The sequence below is a fragment of the Lutjanus erythropterus genome, chromosome 24 (genome assembly GCF_056507025.1).
Source record: "Lutjanus erythropterus isolate fLutEry1 chromosome 24, fLutEry1.hap2, whole genome shotgun sequence".
Lineage (NCBI taxonomy): Eukaryota > Metazoa > Chordata > Actinopteri > Lutjaniformes > Lutjanidae > Lutjanus > Lutjanus erythropterus.
Genome location: NC_139340.1, coordinates 17443972 through 17461381, shown reverse-complemented (window position 1 = coordinate 17461381; position 17410 = coordinate 17443972). Strand labels below are relative to the sequence as shown.

The 17410-nt window shown below is 39.1% G+C and overlaps 3 protein-coding genes and 1 long non-coding RNA gene across 6 annotated transcripts in view; 1 reads left to right on the top strand and 3 right to left on the bottom strand.

The window, feature by feature from the left end:
- Positions 1-17410, bottom strand: part of LOC146304921 (uncharacterized) — a 135837-nt gene that overhangs the window by 22614 nt on the left and 95813 nt on the right. The gene's annotated exons all lie outside the window — the stretch shown is intronic.
- On the bottom strand, positions 913-3002 carry LOC146304928 (otospiralin-like). The gene is made up of 4 exons (XM_084713642.1): positions 2851-3002; positions 2080-2153; positions 1587-1613; positions 913-1485 (listed from the first exon to the last, which is right to left on the bottom strand). The coding sequence occupies exons 2-4, from the start codon at positions 2144-2146 to the stop codon at positions 1304-1306; spliced, it is 276 nt and encodes a 91-aa protein (XP_084569768.1). The 5' UTR covers positions 2147-2153; positions 2851-3002; the 3' UTR covers positions 913-1303.
- LOC146304927 (uncharacterized) lies at positions 2158-7059 on the top strand. Of its 2 annotated transcripts, none has more exons than XM_084713634.1 (2): positions 2158-2262; positions 5311-7059. In XM_084713634.1, the coding sequence occupies exon 2, from the start codon at positions 5328-5330 to the stop codon at positions 7005-7007; it is 1680 nt and encodes a 559-aa protein (XP_084569760.1). In that variant the 5' UTR covers positions 2158-2262; positions 5311-5327; the 3' UTR covers positions 7008-7059. The 2 variants fall into 2 exon arrangements, with proteins under 2 accessions (XP_084569760.1, XP_084569759.1); XM_084713633.1 differs by lacking the exon at positions 2158-2262 and adding an exon at positions 3071-3969.
- LOC146304926 (NLR family CARD domain-containing protein 3-like) lies at positions 8293-17131 on the bottom strand. 2 transcript variants are annotated; one of them, XM_084713669.1, is made up of 9 exons: positions 16980-17131; positions 16729-16866; positions 15687-15765; positions 15312-15540; positions 13377-15177; positions 12966-13139; positions 12533-12706; positions 12079-12125; positions 8293-11901 (listed from the first exon to the last, which is right to left on the bottom strand). In XM_084713669.1, exons 1-9 carry the CDS (start codon positions 17129-17131, stop codon positions 11354-11356), a joined length of 3342 nt encoding a protein of 1113 aa, XP_084569795.1. In that variant the 3' UTR covers positions 8293-11353. The 2 variants fall into 2 exon arrangements, with proteins under 2 accessions (XP_084569795.1, XP_084569796.1); XM_084713670.1 differs by lacking the exons at positions 16729-16866; positions 16980-17131 and adding an exon at positions 15904-15979.

The following is a 17410-nucleotide window of genomic DNA, read 5'->3' as shown; positions in this document are numbered from 1 at the left end:
GCAAACATATGATCTTATTGAACACGATGCATTGAACAGTAGGACTGAGGGATATAGACAAAATCAAATATCACAATATTTTTGACTAAATACCTCTATCACTATAATTGATATTACAACACTATTGTATTGTGAAGCAGATGTGTTGTCCAGCCCCATGTGTAAACATTAACAGTCGATTTGTGTTATTTCAGTCAAATCACAAACTTTGATTTTCATACAGTTCAACAGATGATGTTTTGTTTATAGGACACAATTTTTGTGTGTTGAATCAGACTGAATTTTGTCTTCATCATAAATGCACAATAAGGTCTGGAATTCTATCAGTCGTATGCTTTTCCCTTTAACTCCACATTGAGGTGTCAAAGCACAGATTTTTAAAAATGGTGGCTGAAATAAATCAATGCAAGTTTTAACCATTCAGCACTGCAAAGTTCCTTCATTTTCGAAAGTATTACCTCCTTAAAAGAGATACTTTTTGGGGGTGCGAAATAATGTCTCTGGTCCCTGTGCTGAAAACGCACTGTAAGGAAAATAATTTCTGTCTATGTCGTTTTGTCACAAGTCTTTGACAGTGAAAGTGACGAGAGATCGAGGCGAATGTGTCTGAGACTGAGAAGGAGCCTGTTCATGAGACATCTTCTTTTGACGAGAATGAGAACTTCCTGTGTTTTTGGTAACTAAAGAACAGTTCATAGAATGGTGAATAAAAGTCTCATAATATGCAATAAAAGACTCAAGAATCAAAAGACTTAAGATGTGGAAATCCTGAAGGTGACATTAGGATCTGGAATCTATTAATACTTAATGGATTAACTGATTATGTTGCCAACTGTAAAATGTACTGAAGCACTTATTATACACTGAGGAAAAGAAGAAGGTCAAAGGAATGAACAGAAAGGACTCGGGATGTATCGTTCTCATCTGTTTTAATATAAAACTCCTGTCTGTTCATGTAACATCCTGTAGCTGCTTTATACAAAGGTGGCGACTGGTCTTTATTCAGTGACATCAAACAGACTGAGGTTCAGTTCTCATTCACAACACTTTTATTCAGTGATTTATACAACAAGAAAGAATCATTGTGTTACTTTCCCTCTTATCATTGGTTCTCCTGTTGTTCTGTCACACTTTTGCATTTAGTTACATTATTCTATTTATCTTTTTCTTGCTATCTTTTCTTTGATATCTTATTCTTGCGATCGTGTTCTTATCATCCTGTCTCAGTTATTGTCTTCTCATTGTGTTCTCTTGTTGGTCATCCTCAGATATCCATCACAAACTGAAGTTCCCGTTCGTGTTTCTACTCCTCCGGTTCATGGGCTCCGTACCCGAGTCGGTCTGCGGAGGGAAAATGAGCCCAGAAGGTTCTGGCCAGGTCTTCGATTTGGTCGTAGCCGGCATGTTTCCTCAGCTCCTCCACCCAGCCGAAGAAGTCGTCGGAGGTCATCGCCCAGTTAGGGATGTCACGCTTCTGTCTTCCTTCTATAAAGGAAATGAAGTGAGGTAAAACTGTGAATATTTGATTTATACGGCAGTTAAAAGTTTGAAAAGAAGTTTGTAATATTCAGAAAAATTCAGCTCACCTGTATCGACTGCGTCCTCATCTGCACCTGAAACACATCAGTAGAAAACATATTTTATATGTGTATTTAATGGTCTTTTGAAATTTTAATTGATCTCAACTGATTGTAATTTTCTACAAAGATGCAACCAAAGTACTGCTTTGTGTTTTTGAGGGTTTTTTTTAACTTGCAGGGAGTTCAGAGGGACCAGTTTGTCATTAAGGCGAGAAGAGTCTTAGTTTGTTTTCACACTGCTTCGTCATCTTCAGCACAGATCCTCAAAAATAACGTCTAGATGAGAAAACTGATGAGAGCTTTGAGCTTTTTAGGTTTATTTATCACTGGGTTTTGTCTGTCAGGCTGCATCCAGGCGTACATATATATTTAAAAAAGCCACATTGTGGGAACGTTTCTTTTTACAAAATGAAGTTGTAATATTTAGAAAACACGAGTTGTAATATTATGAGAATAAAGTGTAGATTGTAAATTAAATTGAATTGTTAAATTGTGTTACCTGCAGGAACCAGCAGCAGGAGGACAGAAAGCAGGACAAGGACACTCAGCAGGAGATGCTTTGCCATGTTTCTTCTGCACAGACAGACAAACAGAGAAAGACACAAACACTTCAACTCTCTGTCTCTTTGACACAAACTGGTAATCAGAACAGACGGTCCTCGTCCTGGAAGCCTTTTCTCTGGTAATGAAATGCAGAAACAGAAATGTTTTCACACTATAAGAGCATACTTTATTTTACATTTTAATTATTCTGTTTTTACAAGAAATCATTCTATTCACGTCATTTTATAATTATAACTATATCAGTTAGATGTTAGAGGAAGTTTAATCAACTAAAAAAAAACAAAATATTTCTCCTTTATCTATTTCAGATTGTTTATATTCTCCTGAGGTCACTGAGCTCCTGTCTCATATTTTTATCAGCTGATTTGAGTTTTTTTTTGTTTTTTGTTTTTTTTTTTAGATTGTAGATCTTTATGTTGGAAACAAATACAGAAAACATAATTCAACAGTGAATTAACAAATCAAAAAATGTCATCTTTGACTTCTGTCAATTTGTAGAACACTTATTGCTTTTAATAAAGAGGATCACTAAAGTAAATTAAAATGAAAAGTATGCAGATTAAATTATACAAACTCTGTATGTTATACTGGTTTAAACTCCCGCTGACTAACATCACATGGTCCACTGAACCAATTGTAAAATTTTCTTAAGTAATATTTTAAAAATTCCTTTATTAAATGAAGTTTTTAAAGAAGAAATACGTACCTGATCTGTGGATCTGGATCTGTAGGCGTGGATCGGAGGATTTCTTGATGCTTTCAGGTCCGTCTGCAGACAGAAAGTGTTTCTCTGTGTTGACTTTTAAGGTTTTGCAGAATTCTTTGCACTCATGCCTCCACATGACCTCTGACCTTTACTGCATGAATGGACGTTTGTATGAGACTTGACTTGATTTTATTTCTCCCTCCAAGGAGTACAGGTCGTCAATTTCTTTTTACAGAACTTGAGAATTTGAGTTTCATTCAAAAATTTAAAATGTAGTGAAGACAGTTGTCCAGAAATTACGAGTTTCAGCTTTTTTTTCTTTTTGTTTATCAGAAATTATACTGTAGAGCAGTAGATGTTGTAGTGACGTCCTGTCATCGGTGGGGGGCAGCAACGCGCAAACCAGCGCCTAGTGTGCTGGAAAGGCAGAAGAAGAAGTGGAACCAAACAAACAGAAGAAATTTTACTTTTTTCGTTGTTTATCGCATGTGTTATCATTAGATACAGTCACAGTGAACCAGTAGAACCCGTGTGTCTGGATACATGTGTTTAAGTGGACTTTCCTGGTGTTTCAGGCCGCATTCATGGATGTTGTTAGCCAAGAATGCTAAAGGAAGTTAGCGTAGCTTGCTAGCAGGGAATAGACGCAGACGGAACTCTCAGTGCTAACCGGAGTAGCTTCGATAGAGACCAAACTGTGTAGTTCACGGACCCACATATCAACATGGACCTGTCTGAATAGACTCTGTGCTGGTCCCTTCCCTTTACTGGAAGATGCTCAACAGCTAGATCATCTCCTGTTGTCTTAAGAAGCTAATGAAGTTAGCATAGCTTGCTAGCTTGGAAACAGACGGACGCTAACGCCAGCTGAAGTCTCAACACAGCTCACACCAGAGTGATTTTTAACTGAGTGTGTCTTGAAGAAAACTTGCTGTCAGTTAGTGAAAATGTCTAAAGTCCAAACTCTGAGAGCTTTAATCAACCAGCGACTGAGTTCGGCTGCCGAGGAGATATTTGAGCTGTTTGAAGGAACAATAGCAGAATACGAGGAGCAACTTCGTCGACAACGCAAACTACTGGCCACTGCTTTTAAGCCTGAAGTTCGTTTAAACAGAGCAGGTTTGTTCACTTGAATTATTGTGGACAGATCGGCTACAGTGGGCAAATGCAAAGTTTCTGACAGCTGACTTGACAATCCCATGTTTAATGGCATGCACAGTCAGAATGTAACATGTATTCACATCTGGATTTTAAAACCCATTTATCTACATAATAAACGATCTAATTGTTGTCAGATGTTAAAAATGGACCCAAAAAATCTACCAGGAAGTCTGTAAATCTATGAAATGTTCTGTAGGAAGACTGATCATGTATCAACACAGAGAGAAAGATGGACGAATCTGCAATTGAGAACCTAAATTGCACCAAAACTGTATTTTCTGAAACAGTGATCCCTCCTCCTGGCTTAAATACAGAAAAAAAGAATCAACCTTAAAACTATTGCAGCCTCTGATTAATTTTGAACCAAGAATATCATGATAGCAGAAATTAGTTATCAATATCAATACCATGAATTTCTATGATTCTGGATACCTGATTCAATAACATGGTAAATGTCAAGAACAGTAATAAAACTCATCAATTGTTATTTTATTTTGCCACCTGAAATAAAAATGTTCCTGAGCTTCAAGGACAAAAGATTAAGGGGGTGTGTATTGGCCATGACACACATTTTTCCCATGTCTGGAAAGTAAGATGTGTTAAAGTGATTTGTGCTGCTGAACTTTGTGGGTCTGCTTTCAGTTTTTAATAAGAATAAAGTTCCCAGCCATGACCTTAACATGCAAAAAAATTGCAAGGAATTGGCTTTACCAATGAGTGTTAGATTATTTATGTACACAAAACAAAAACATCCAGTCTGAGACAATATCTAGATATAGATATCTAGATTTTATTATGAATCTGATGCCAAAAAAAAAAATTAGTTTGTCTTGCAAACTTTAATTTCTATGCTCAAATTAAAAATAGGAATGAAAAGACCAGGCCATGGCCAAATTTGTCTGACTTGTTTACACAAGAAGTTGTAGTGCCAGACGATGAACAGGTACATGGATTGGCTAGCTGTTATCAGATTAATTTACACCAAGTGGGTTACTGGTTAAATTTCTACCTCTGTCTTTCATGTCTCATGAAATTGAAAGTATGAATTTAGGTCCATTACTTAAGCAAATGTACTAATACCAACCCTACTGTCAAAGTACTTAAACTTCTTCATTCTAAACTTTACCAAGATAAATTATTATTGTCCAAATTCCTGTTTGGCCTACATTTTCCATTTCAGACAACTTTGGCTGTTGGGCAGATAAAACATTTCTGCTACTTGTCCAAAAAGCAACTGGCTATGAAAAGAATTGCTGTAAAAGCTTAATGTTTTGCCCTGTATTTTATTATTCTCTCCAGATGTCCAGCTGCTGTTGATGAGTACAGAGGAGGATCCCCCTGAGCAGCAGGAGTGGAGCCCCAGTCTGGACCATGAGGACCCACCAGAGCTGCCACACAAGGAGAAACAGGAGGAACTCTGGACCAGTCTGGAAAGAGGGCAGCTTGGAGGGCTGGAGGAGACTGGCATCACCACATTCACTCCTGTCCCTGTGAAGATCGAAGAAGATGATGAAGAGAATCCTCTGTCCTCACAGCTTCATCAAAGCCAAATTAAACAGATTAAAACAGAAACAGGTGGAGAGGACTATGGAGGACCAGAACCAGACAGGAGCCTGAATCCAGACGATGGAGAGAAACCTCAGTCTTCACGGCTTCATCAAAGCGAAACTGAACAGAGAACAGAGGTTGATGGAGAGGAGTATGGAGAACTGAGACATGATCAGTCTTCAGACTTTTCTGAATCTGAGTCTGACAGTGATGTTTTGAAGAAGAGCAGCAAACTGCAGTCAGGTTTAAACTTATTGAAAATTAATAGTGGATGTCATACTGGTGAGAAATCATTTCGCTGCACTGAGTGTGGTAAACAATTCAGCCAAAGCTCAAATCTGAAGAGACACACAAGAATTCACACAGGGGAGAATTTATTTAGTTGCCCAGTTTGCAATAAAAGATTTTTACAAAGGGTACGTCTGACACATCACATGGCACGTCACACTGGGGAGAAACTTTTCAGCTGTAGCATTTGTGAGCAAAGATTTGCTTGGATTTATCAGCTGGAAAGCCACGAGTGTGCTGATCGTCAGTCCTCACAGAATCATCAAAGCCAAACTGAGGAGAGCAGAGATGCAGGACATTTGGAAACAGAAACTGATGGAGAGGACTGTGGAGGACCAGAACCGACCAGGAACTTAAGTCCAGATAGTCATTTACAATCAGAGACTGATGACAGTTGTGATTTGGAGGAGACTAGGAAGCCTCAGTCAGGTTTAAACCCTCTGCAATACGATAACGCAACTGTAAGTGATATGGAAAGTAATACTGGAAAAACATCCAGCTCTTCAACAAGCTTTGTGCACAAAGTCCATTTGCAGAAACACATTATACTCCAAACAGGAATGAAACCATTTAGCTGCTCAGTTTGTGGTAAAAGATACCCCTGGAAGCAATCTTTAACAACTCATATGAAACTTCACTCACAAGGAAAACAGCTCAGCTGCTCAGTGTGTAAAAAAAAATTTCGATGGAGAGGAGAGGTTGTGAGGCACATGAGAATCCACACTGGGGAGAAACCTTTTAGCTGCTCTCATTGTGGTAAAAGTTTCTCACAAAGATCATCTTTGACCTTGCACTTAAGAGTTCATTCAGAAGAAAAACCTTTCTCATGCTCAGTCTGTAAAAAAAGTTTTCGGTGGGGAGGAGAGGTTGAGAGGCACATGAGAACCCACACGGGCGAGAAACCGTTTACTTGCTCTTTCTGTGGTATGAAATTCACACAGAGTTCATCTTTGAGCACACATTTAAAACTTCATACGGGAGAAAAACCTTTTGCATGCTCAGTCTGTAAAGCAAGTTTTAGCCGCAAAGCCAATTTGTCCCTACACATGAGAATCCACACGGGGGAGAAACCATTTAGGTGCAGTGGTTGTGACGGAAGTTTCACTCAGCCTGCTCATATTAAAAAACACAAATGTCCTGGAAAGAAAAGTATAAGTTAATTAAGTTGCAGAGGCTCTATGAGCCAGTTTCCTCCAGCAGGACTGACATACTGCAGCTCAACACTGATCAGTTCAAAAATCTTGAATTGATTTCTCATTATGTGTTAAATGTGAACAGTTTATTGATAAAGTGCTGATAAGAGTCACAGTTGAGGTTTTGGATTTACCCTCTATAGTTGACAGATTTCATGGGAAGCTGTGTCAGATTGCAACGTCAGAATTCACTGGTCTGGTCTGAACCTGCATCAGTATTTGCAATCTCAACATCGCAACTTCCTGGATGGACTGATTAACTTCCCCTGAACTTGAGAATCCATTTGATGAGATTTTGTGAAACAACCTATAGTTTTTTGGGTTTTTTTTACTGGTCATAATATTCTCACAACTTAAACATGTTTTAATTTTTTTTAAATGTTTTTAAAAGCTAAATAACATGCATAAATAAGGAAATACAATCTTTTTTTGTATTGATCCACTGTAAACTCTGTAAACCACGAAAAGTTAATAAAATTTATAAAGCAAAATAGTTATGGAACATTAAGTGATTTATTCAGATGATCTGTAGCACGTAGTGTTTCTGATGATCAAAAAAGAAATGATGAAAATAGAAGCTGACTGATGGTGATGTTCATAAACTTATCTACTTGTATCTGTAGTGGCACAATAAACAGATTAATGAAAAACTGTAAATGTTTGTGTGATGATGTCAACATGCTGATGTCGAGGAACTCAGGTTGGTAAAAAACTGTTCTGTTCTGTAGATTGATTTGTAGATTTTATGAGCCTTATGCAGATTTGACAAGGAAAGGAAGAAGAAAAAAAGATCTATACTTTTGGTTCTGCCACACTGACTTTAACTTGATTGCGAGTCCTGCAATGATAAAGTGGTACTCATTTAACAGAAAATATGCTTTAATCATTTTGGTAACATTACATCGCCTTTTTTTGGCTCAAACAATCATAACTTGCCAATAAACGTGACACTATGTCCTGTTTGGTATTTGTCATAGCCTTGTTCTCACACACACTTCAGATAATTGCAGGCATTTTTTAAATCTGCATCTTGTTCTGTAAAAGAATCATGCTTTACAGAAAGAGATTTCTTGCTTTATATTTAGATTATTATGAATTTTATATGCAAGACTGAGGTCCAACACAAATGTTCAATGTTCAAGCTCATTGCAAAGGACAAAAATGAACAGCGTCCACAAAGTTTCAGTCATATGCTGAATCTTACAGCTGAATCATGTTAGTAGTCCTGACCCAAGAAAAACAACAACCACACTCACAGTAATGTCACACTTTTATTTCAATAGGAGACAGACTTCAGAACAACACGTCAGAACATACATTTAAACGGCATTTCCACAGTTTAATGGTCATAGCTTCCATCTTTCAGTAACTGGAACTGAAAGAGGTTTACAATCTAACGGAGGAGTCTTTTCAATCAGCTTGAATCATTTTGGCCAAAGTTAATGGCTGAATTTATTACATTAACATAATTTGAGTTATGTGTCACAGTATTGTGTGTGTCCTCCTGTGCTCTGTGTCCAGGTACTGCACCCCCCCTCCTTGCAGCTGCAGCAGCTGCAGCAGGTGTGTTCAACTGGTAATGAGGCTTGGAGCTTTCACAGACATTCAACAGACATCAGTCTGCATGTGTGACATCTCGTTCTGTGGTGTCGTTCTAAAATGCATGTGGTTAGTGTAGTGCTACTGTAGGACTACAGTCACGCTGATGTAATGTTTGTGTGTCTTTTGTGTTTATTAGCTTGTTCAGTTAGTCTCTTTCTCAGTTTGTCTCTTATCTTGTTTAAGTGGTTTCTTTACCTGAGTTATTAGTAAAATAAAGAACAGAAAAAAAAATAATATAAAAAAGAACTTGTTGGTACATTTGCCTTTGTTTCCCTTTCTTTTTTTTCAAACTTAATTTTTATTTCATGTTCCTCAGCAGGAATACTGGGAATCCATTCCGTTCTTCTCTTTCCATTTTCAGCTGTATATAACATTTCTTCACATTATATCAAATATGAAATGTATGAAAATGCAACATGGATATCCACACCGGAGTATACATGTATGCATATAAACATGAACACATACACACACATATATACGTATACACATAGGCGCCGACTTGAGTTGAACAAAATATCGGTCTATATAATGTTGATGAAGTGAGGGATTAATATTTTCCCAAAAATGCCGCATTATGACCACATGATCACTTTCATCTGTTATCTGGTGGTATCAATAATTATTACTGAAGCAGAAGAACATCATTTCAACATTAATGATCAGAGGTGTGGCACTTTGTGCTTGTTAAATAATTATTTAAAGCACTCGATGTGCTCGTCTGGTAACATGACAGCAACAAAACACACACCACCCCACATGAAATTAAATAGCAACATGCTATGACTTTATTTTCCTTTCCTGTCAAATGCCAACTAAATTTATTAGTCTATGACTATTTTACAACTGCATTTTTTCCTGCTTTGCCTGAAGATACGCCCCCCCCCCGCAACTTCGCAACTTCAACTTAAGGGGGGTGTTGGGTTTTATGCCCATTACTGCCCCCAATACGGCGCCTATGCGTATTATAATGTGTGCATGTAATGTGCATATGGATATGATAGAGTTAAAGCACTAGAACACTTGCTTTTAAAATTCTTAGGTATATAAAAAATACTTATGTGTTCAAAAGTACAGATTACAAAGTATGTTTTCTAATATCATTATGTTGCTGTATTGTTTTGTCAGTACATTTACAGAACCTTGAAAATCTCTGAAATCACCTAATGACGCACTGACTTGTTTGTAGAACCACTCTGCTACACAAAGTCTATAGAAACACCTATAAAAACCTCAGCATATAAATGTAATCAAAAACAAATGACAAAGTTACGTCCTTTTCTGACGTAACTGGATTAAAATCACTACATAAAATTAGATTGAAGCCGACTGTAAGGAGTTCTACAAGTCTGTGAAATAACTGAGATTTCTTTCTGTCTTCATGGGCAGTATATACATGAATTATGTGGTATTTTTCACCCACAATAAAAACAATCCAACATTAAAAGCCTACCTAGAATTATTTCTCTTTTCCTTATTATAATAACATCTTGATATTGAATTTAGTTTTTCTCCTATCGTCGCCATTACTGAGTTCTGTTTGAATGAGAGGAGCAGTGGTTGCTCACGCTTGTTACAGAGCGAACCTGGATGACGTATTTCTGCTTTTACATCAGTCCCAGTTGAGAGCGGCTACTCTGATTGGTTTCCTTCTGTGAGGAAAACAGCGTGCAAACTTCACCTAAAAGTAACGAGTAACGGCAACCTTCCTAGAAATGTAGAGGAATCAAAAGTACAATATTTGTCTTTGAAATGTAGTGGAGTGAAAGTTATAAATTTCCAAAAAAAATACTCAAGTAAACTTTGTAAACCACGAAAATTTAATAAAACTTCTAAAGCAAAATAGTTATGGAACATAAAGTCATTTACTCATAGATGATCTGTAGCATGTAGTGTTTCTGATGATCAAAAAAAAAAGATCAAAATAGAAGCTGATTGATGGTGATGTTCATAAACGTATCTACTTGTATCTGTAGTGGCATAATAAACACATTAATGAAAAAACTGTGAATGTTTGTGTGATTATGTCAACATGCTGATGTTGAGGAACTCAGGTTGGTAAAAGACTGTTCTGTGTTCTGGAATTATTTCTCTTTTCCTTATTATAATAACATCTTGATATTGAATTTTGTTTTTCTCCTGTCGTCGTCATTACTGAGTTCTGTTTGAATGAGAGGAGCAGTGGTTGCTTGCGCTTGTTACAGAGCGAACCTGGATGACGTATTTCTGCTTTTACATCAGTCCCAGTTGAGAGCGGCTACTCTGATTGGTTTCCTTCTGTGAGGAAAACAGCGTGCAAACTTCACCTAAAAGTAACGAGTAACGGCAACCTTCCTAGAAATGTAGAGGAATCAAAAGTACAATATTTGTCTTTGAAATGTAGTGGAGTGAAAGTATAAAAGTATAAGTATAAATTTCCAAAAAACGAACAGATACAAAGAATCACCCACCACTGGCTATTGGTGGGTGATTATAAAAGTGCAAAGGTTAGAATACATAACAACAACGGGATAATTAGATGTGTCCTGGAGAGGGAGACACATGTTCAATTAGGCATATTTGTATTATATTTTCCCTCCGTTAGTTTTAAATTATTGTTACACCCCTCATCCCTTGGCCAAATCTTGGGGTTGCAACATTTGTGATCTCTGATCCTGCTCTGATCTGTTCTGCAGTAAGAACGTTCCTCTAAAAGGAAGAGACTTTCACTCTTACAGAGAACACAGAGACAAAAAGCAAGCACTTGAAGCAGTCGCAGACCAGAGCCCAAAGCCAGGATAGAGAGGTTCAGTGAATTTGGTGTTGAAGGTGTGGAGGTGGACCAGTGTGTCAGAGGAGACTCTGTAGAAGGACAGAGTGCCAGCAGGACAGTCCACATACACTCCTACTCTGTTAGAGACAGAGGAGGAGGAGATGGATGTCTCTACGTTCTTGTGCCTGGCAGAGTAATCGCCCTCCTTCTCATCATTGCAGAACAGTCTCCAGGACTTCTCATTCCACCCAAACAAACAGTCTTTACCTTTTCCTTTCCTTGCAATTCCTCCATAACACACTGCCACCTCAACTCTTCCTTTCCACTCCACCTCCCAGTAACAGCGGCCGGCCAGAGGTTTTTCACACAGGACCTGAGACCACTCAAATCTGTCTGGGTGATCAGGGTACGACTGTTTCTCCTCCACATACGTCAACGTCTTGTTGTCGTTAGACAGTTTCATGTGTTCGTGTACGGAGTTTGTGTCGATTGTGAGTTCACATGAGTCTGATGGAGAGAACAAGACACAATACAGCTGCAGTTATTAATCTGCTATCTCTTCATTGACTGACAGTTTAATGATGACATCACGTTCTACGGTACGGCTTGCTTGGGCCAACTATCTTGTTAAGTGTTAACTTGCACAACTCTAGTTTTCATGAATCAAAATAAAAAATCACTTACACTTCCTCAGACCTGGTCTCAGCCATTGCTCTCCATGAGGATCGACCCTGAAAGGAAGAAAAGGAGGTTGTCAGACTATGATCTTTCTGCATGCATCTGTCACAAACATAAAAAGCCAGCGCAAAGCGGTGCACAGTGCAGTTGTCATTAGCTAGAGCTAGGTTTCCCCCTGCTAACCTAGTCATGCCCTGAACCTATTTCTGCAGAGATTATTCTGATTCGATCCCAGGTAAAATATCCCTGAAGATGACAGACCCGTTCCTGTAAGCTGCAGAGATCCGTCCAAACTGCATTAATTATTAGATACAGGCGATTACCATGGTTGTTCCTGTTCTCCTTGGAGACGTTTGCCTCCTTTTAATGTTCACCCACTGTTCATGTTCTGAGCAAAGAAAAACAGCTTCCTACATTCCTACATTTAACATGTCTGTAGCTGCAGCAGGCCTCCTCATACCTGAGAGTCTCCAGTCTCCAGTGTGGATCCTTTAGTCCAGCAGACAGCAGCTGGACTCCTGAGTCTCCTGGATGATTGTAGCTCAGGTCCAGCTCTTTCAGATGGGAGGGGTTGGAGCTCAGAGCTGAGGCCAGAGAAGCACAGCCTTCCTCTGTGATCAGACAACCTGACAGGCTGCAAACACACAAAACAACACACATGATCACATCATCTGAGGCTCTTGCTGTCAGTCAAAGACAAGAAGAAACAGCCTCCAAAGACTTCATCAACCTCCCTGCATGTCTTTGTTTTTCTTCAGGTACATTTTGATCCAAATACAAATTAAGAATAAATCTTTAAAATCATCATTGAAGTTTAGTTAAAGTTCCTGTAATGAATCATATTAACAGACACAATCCTGCACAGATTAGTTGTTGGGTTGATGAATCCTGACCTGAGAGTTTCCAGAGTACAGTTTGGACTCTTCAGTCCATCAGACACCAGCTTCAGTCCTGAATCCTGCAGGTTGTTGTTACTCAGGTCCAGGTCTCTCAGACTAGAGGACTGTGAGCTGAGAACTGAGGACAGAGCTTCACAGCTTCTCTCTGACAGGTTACAGCCACCCAGTCTGCAGAAATAAGAACAAGTGTCAGAAGTACCCATCTTGTGCACAATTTCTGTTGATTTTGATTTAATTTTAATAATTTATCCTCTTTTTGCAGAGCTAAAACCCACACACAATAAAGAAAGGAAATAAAAATGTCTCTGGTTTGAACTTGAATTAGTCCAGGTTACAGTCACATGCAGTTGTTTTTTCTCCTACTGAAAGATAGCAGAGTATTTGTGATGAATAAATCTCACTTACAGAACTTTCTTGGAGGCTTTGACCACTGGCAGCAGCCTCAGAAGAGCCTCCTCTGAAGCGTGGTATTTCTTCAGATCAAACGTGTCCAGATCTTCTGCTGATGACAGTAAGATGAAGGCCAGAGCTGACCACTGAACAGGAGACAGTTCATCTATGGACAGACTTCCTGAACTCAAAGACTGTTGGATCTGCTCCATGAGAGAACGATCATTCAGTTCATTCAGACAGTGGAACAGATTGATGCTTTTGTCTACGGATTGAGCCTCTTCAATCTTCTTCTTGATGTACTTGACCACTGCCTGACTGTTTTTTGAATAACTTTCTGTTTGTGTCATGAGGCCTCGTAGGAGATTCTGGTTGGTCTGCAGTGAAAGTCCCAGGAGGAAGCGGAGGAACAAGTCCAGGTGTCCGTTTGGACTCTGTAAGGTCTTGTCCACAGCACTCTGGTAGAAGTGTGTCTCTGCAGATTCATCTTTTCTTGTTTTTGACTCCTGGGTTTGTTCTTCTGACAGCAGATTGACTCCAGAGTTGATGAATGTCTGATGGACATGAAGAGCAGCCAGAAACTCCTGAACACTCAGATGGATGAAGCAGAACACCTTGTCCTGGTACAGTCCTCTCTCCTCTTTAAAGATCTGTGTGAACACTCCTGAGTACACTGAGGCTGCTCTGATATCGATGCCACACTCTGTCAGGTCTGATTCATAGAAGATCAGGTTTCCTTTCTGCAGCTGATCAAAAGCCAGTTTTCCCAGAGACTCAATCATCTCCTGGTTCTCTGGACTCCAGTGTGGATCTGTCTCAGATCCTCCATCATACTTAATGTTCTTCAGTTTCAACTGAACCACCAGGAAGTGGATGTACATCTCAGTCAGGGTCTTGGGCAGCTCTCCTCCCTCTCTGGTCTTCAACACGTCCTCCAGAACTGTAGCAGTGATCCAGCAGAAGACTGGGATGTGACACATGATGTGGAGGCTTCGTGATGTCTTGATGTGGGAGATGATTCTGTTGGCCTTCTCCTCATCTCTGAATCTCTTCCTGAAGTAGTCCTCCTTCTGTTCGTCAGTGAACCCTCTGACCTCTGTCACCATGTCAACACACTCAGGAGGGATCTGATTGGCTGCTGCAGGTCGTGTGGTTATCCAGAGGCGAGCAGAGGGAAGCAGTTTCCCCCTGATGAGGTTTGTCAGCAGCACATCCACTGAGGTGGACTCTGTAACATCAGTCAGGATCTCACTGTTGTGGGAATCCAGAGGAAGTCGACACTCATCCAGACCATCAAAGATGAACACAACCTGGAACTCTTCAAACCTGCAGATTCCTGCTTCTTTGGTTTCAGTAAAGAAGTGATGAACAAGTTCCACCAAACTGAACTTTTTCTCTTTCAGCACATTCAGCTCTCTGAAAGTGAATGGAAACATGAACTGTATGTCCTGCTTGGCTTTGTTTTCAGTCCAGTCCAGAGTGAACTTCTGTGTTAAGACTGTTTTCCCGATGCCAGCCACTCCCTTTGTCATCACTGTTCTGATTGGTTCATCTCTTCCAGGTAAAGGTTTAAAGATGTCTTCTTGTCTGATTGGTGTTTCTTGTCTGTGTAGTTTCCTGAATGCTGTTTCAATCTGTCCGACCTCATGTTTATCACTGACCTGTCCATTCTGTCCTTCTGTGATGTAGAGCTCTGTGTAGATGTCATTCAGAGGGATTGCATGTCCTGCTTTTGGAATCCCTTCAAACACATGCTGGAACTTCTTATTCAGGTTAGATTTAAGTTTACGCTCACATGAAAGTGGGGCAGGATATTCTGAATAAACACACAACAAGGAAATATTTCATTATCTCATTTCCTCTGATAATTTGTACATAAATATATTGTGGTCGACATTATTAAATACTCCATTTATCCAGCAAAATAAATATTTAGAGAAATTGTCTTACTGCTCTGTACATGGTCAGCCAGCTCCTCCTGCTTCCTTCTCCTTAAGAAGTTCAGCGTGAGCTTCAGAATTGCCTCTTTACTGCTCTTCCTCTGCTTTTGATCCTCACCATGCAGCACCTCCTCATCCTCCTTCTGTAGCTTTAAGCATTCTGCATGATCTGAACGCAGGACCTTCTTGATCCTCTTCAGCTCAATCTTCACAAAAGTGACGATGTCCTCCTCAAGCAGCTGGAATGTAACATACGAATGACACAATCTAATTAAAATCATCAAACCACACGTACGACAGACAGACTGACAATCCACTGATATAAAAAGTGCAACATAGAGATTATTGTGAACAGAATACATGTAGTAGTTCTGCATGTACACACCGTAAATATGGAGTCCAAGTCTGTTTGATGCTGCTGGGCAGAGGGACCACTAGCAGCCTCTGAGCTCTCCTGAACGATTCTGTGGGGGAGACAAAAAAAAGTATAAATACACCAAAGTAAAAAAAAAATGAAGCTAAATGATTTCAGCTTGTTTTCTTTTCAGGGGAACATTTAGGTCATATTGTCCAACACTAATTTAATACTGAGAAAAACTTACTGTTTGTCAGATGGATGTCCTCCTTTAAAGTCAATATCTTCATACTTTGACTGGTCACTCTTTAAAGACACAGAGCTGGGTGCAGCTCCAGATTCTGATCCAGGCCGGTCAAAGTCTGGTGTGTTCTGCTGCTCTGGGCTGCAACACAAACACACAGATTTTTGGGTGTGAATGAGTGATTGGTAGAGTGATTTAAGTGCTGAGCTCTGACATGGAGAAACTAGAGAAGTCTGTTTTGTTGGGATAATATACTTTTATTCTTTAGATAAACCTTTCAAATTTTAGAAACACCTAAAAATTGTATTTCAAACATTGCATAAGCTTGCTGAAGTTAAAGTAAATAATAGTTAATATTCTAATATTTTCAATCGAAAAATAAATAAGAAGTAAACCTTCTCAACTTTTTTTTAGTTAATTTCAAAACTTAAGAGTTTGAGTTTGATTCAAAACTCAAAAAATTGATGACAGTAATCTGCCTTGAAAATTTTGAGTTATCTCAACTGTTTTTTTTTTTTTAATTTGTTCTCATGATGAGAGAGAATAAAAAAGACATAAGTGCATTTAATTTCAGCCTAGATGCATTAATTTCTCATTGATAAAGTATTTTACAGGTGTATATGGATGTATCAAGATAATATAAGGTGATGCAGAAATGGCAGTAAAAAGGAACAAAACTTCAGAAATATTCATTTAGGAAGAAATCTTTCCCAAGATTTATTGACAAGGCCTATTGTGGATCGGGTCATGATGGTTTGTCATTTTTAATTAAATATGGACAATTAGGTTATATTGTCCAACACTAATTTAATACTGAGAAAAACTTACTGTTTGTCAGATGGATGTCCTCCTTTAAAGTCAATATATTTATCATTTGACCAGTCACTCTTGAAGGACACACAGCTGGGTGCAGATCCAGATTCAGATCCAGGCCGGTCAAAGTCTGATGTGTGCTGCTGCTCTGGGCTGCAACACAAACACACACTGATTTTTGACCGTGAATAATGATGGTGAAGTGATTAAAGCGCTGGGGTCTGACATGGAGAAAAGTCATGGACAGTTAGAGATCCTCATCTCACCTCTGAGTTTTGGTCTGGTCGTCATTTTCTCCATGCAGAGTGATTTTAGAGGGAGGGACTCGCTCCTCTCTGTCCTCAGACTGATCCATGCTGCTGAACTCACCCCAAATCAGCTCACACACACTTTGATCTGCAGAGGAAACACAAATCATTCAACTGCACATCAGCTGAAATCATCCTTTACATTATTTCTCCTGTAAAACGATCAGCTACACATTGGTTGTTATTCTCCATTTCCTATGAGTTTCAGCTGAATGCAGTCAGAGGAAGCTGCCATCATCCTCTGCTGTAGTTCTACTATCAGTCCACTAGATGGAGTCATAAAGCTGCAGTGATGAGGGGCCACACCTTTTACATTCACTGACACACACTGATTGAATTTGACAGAAACTTAAGTTTCACAAACTCTTCTGAATTTTTCTGCTATGTCT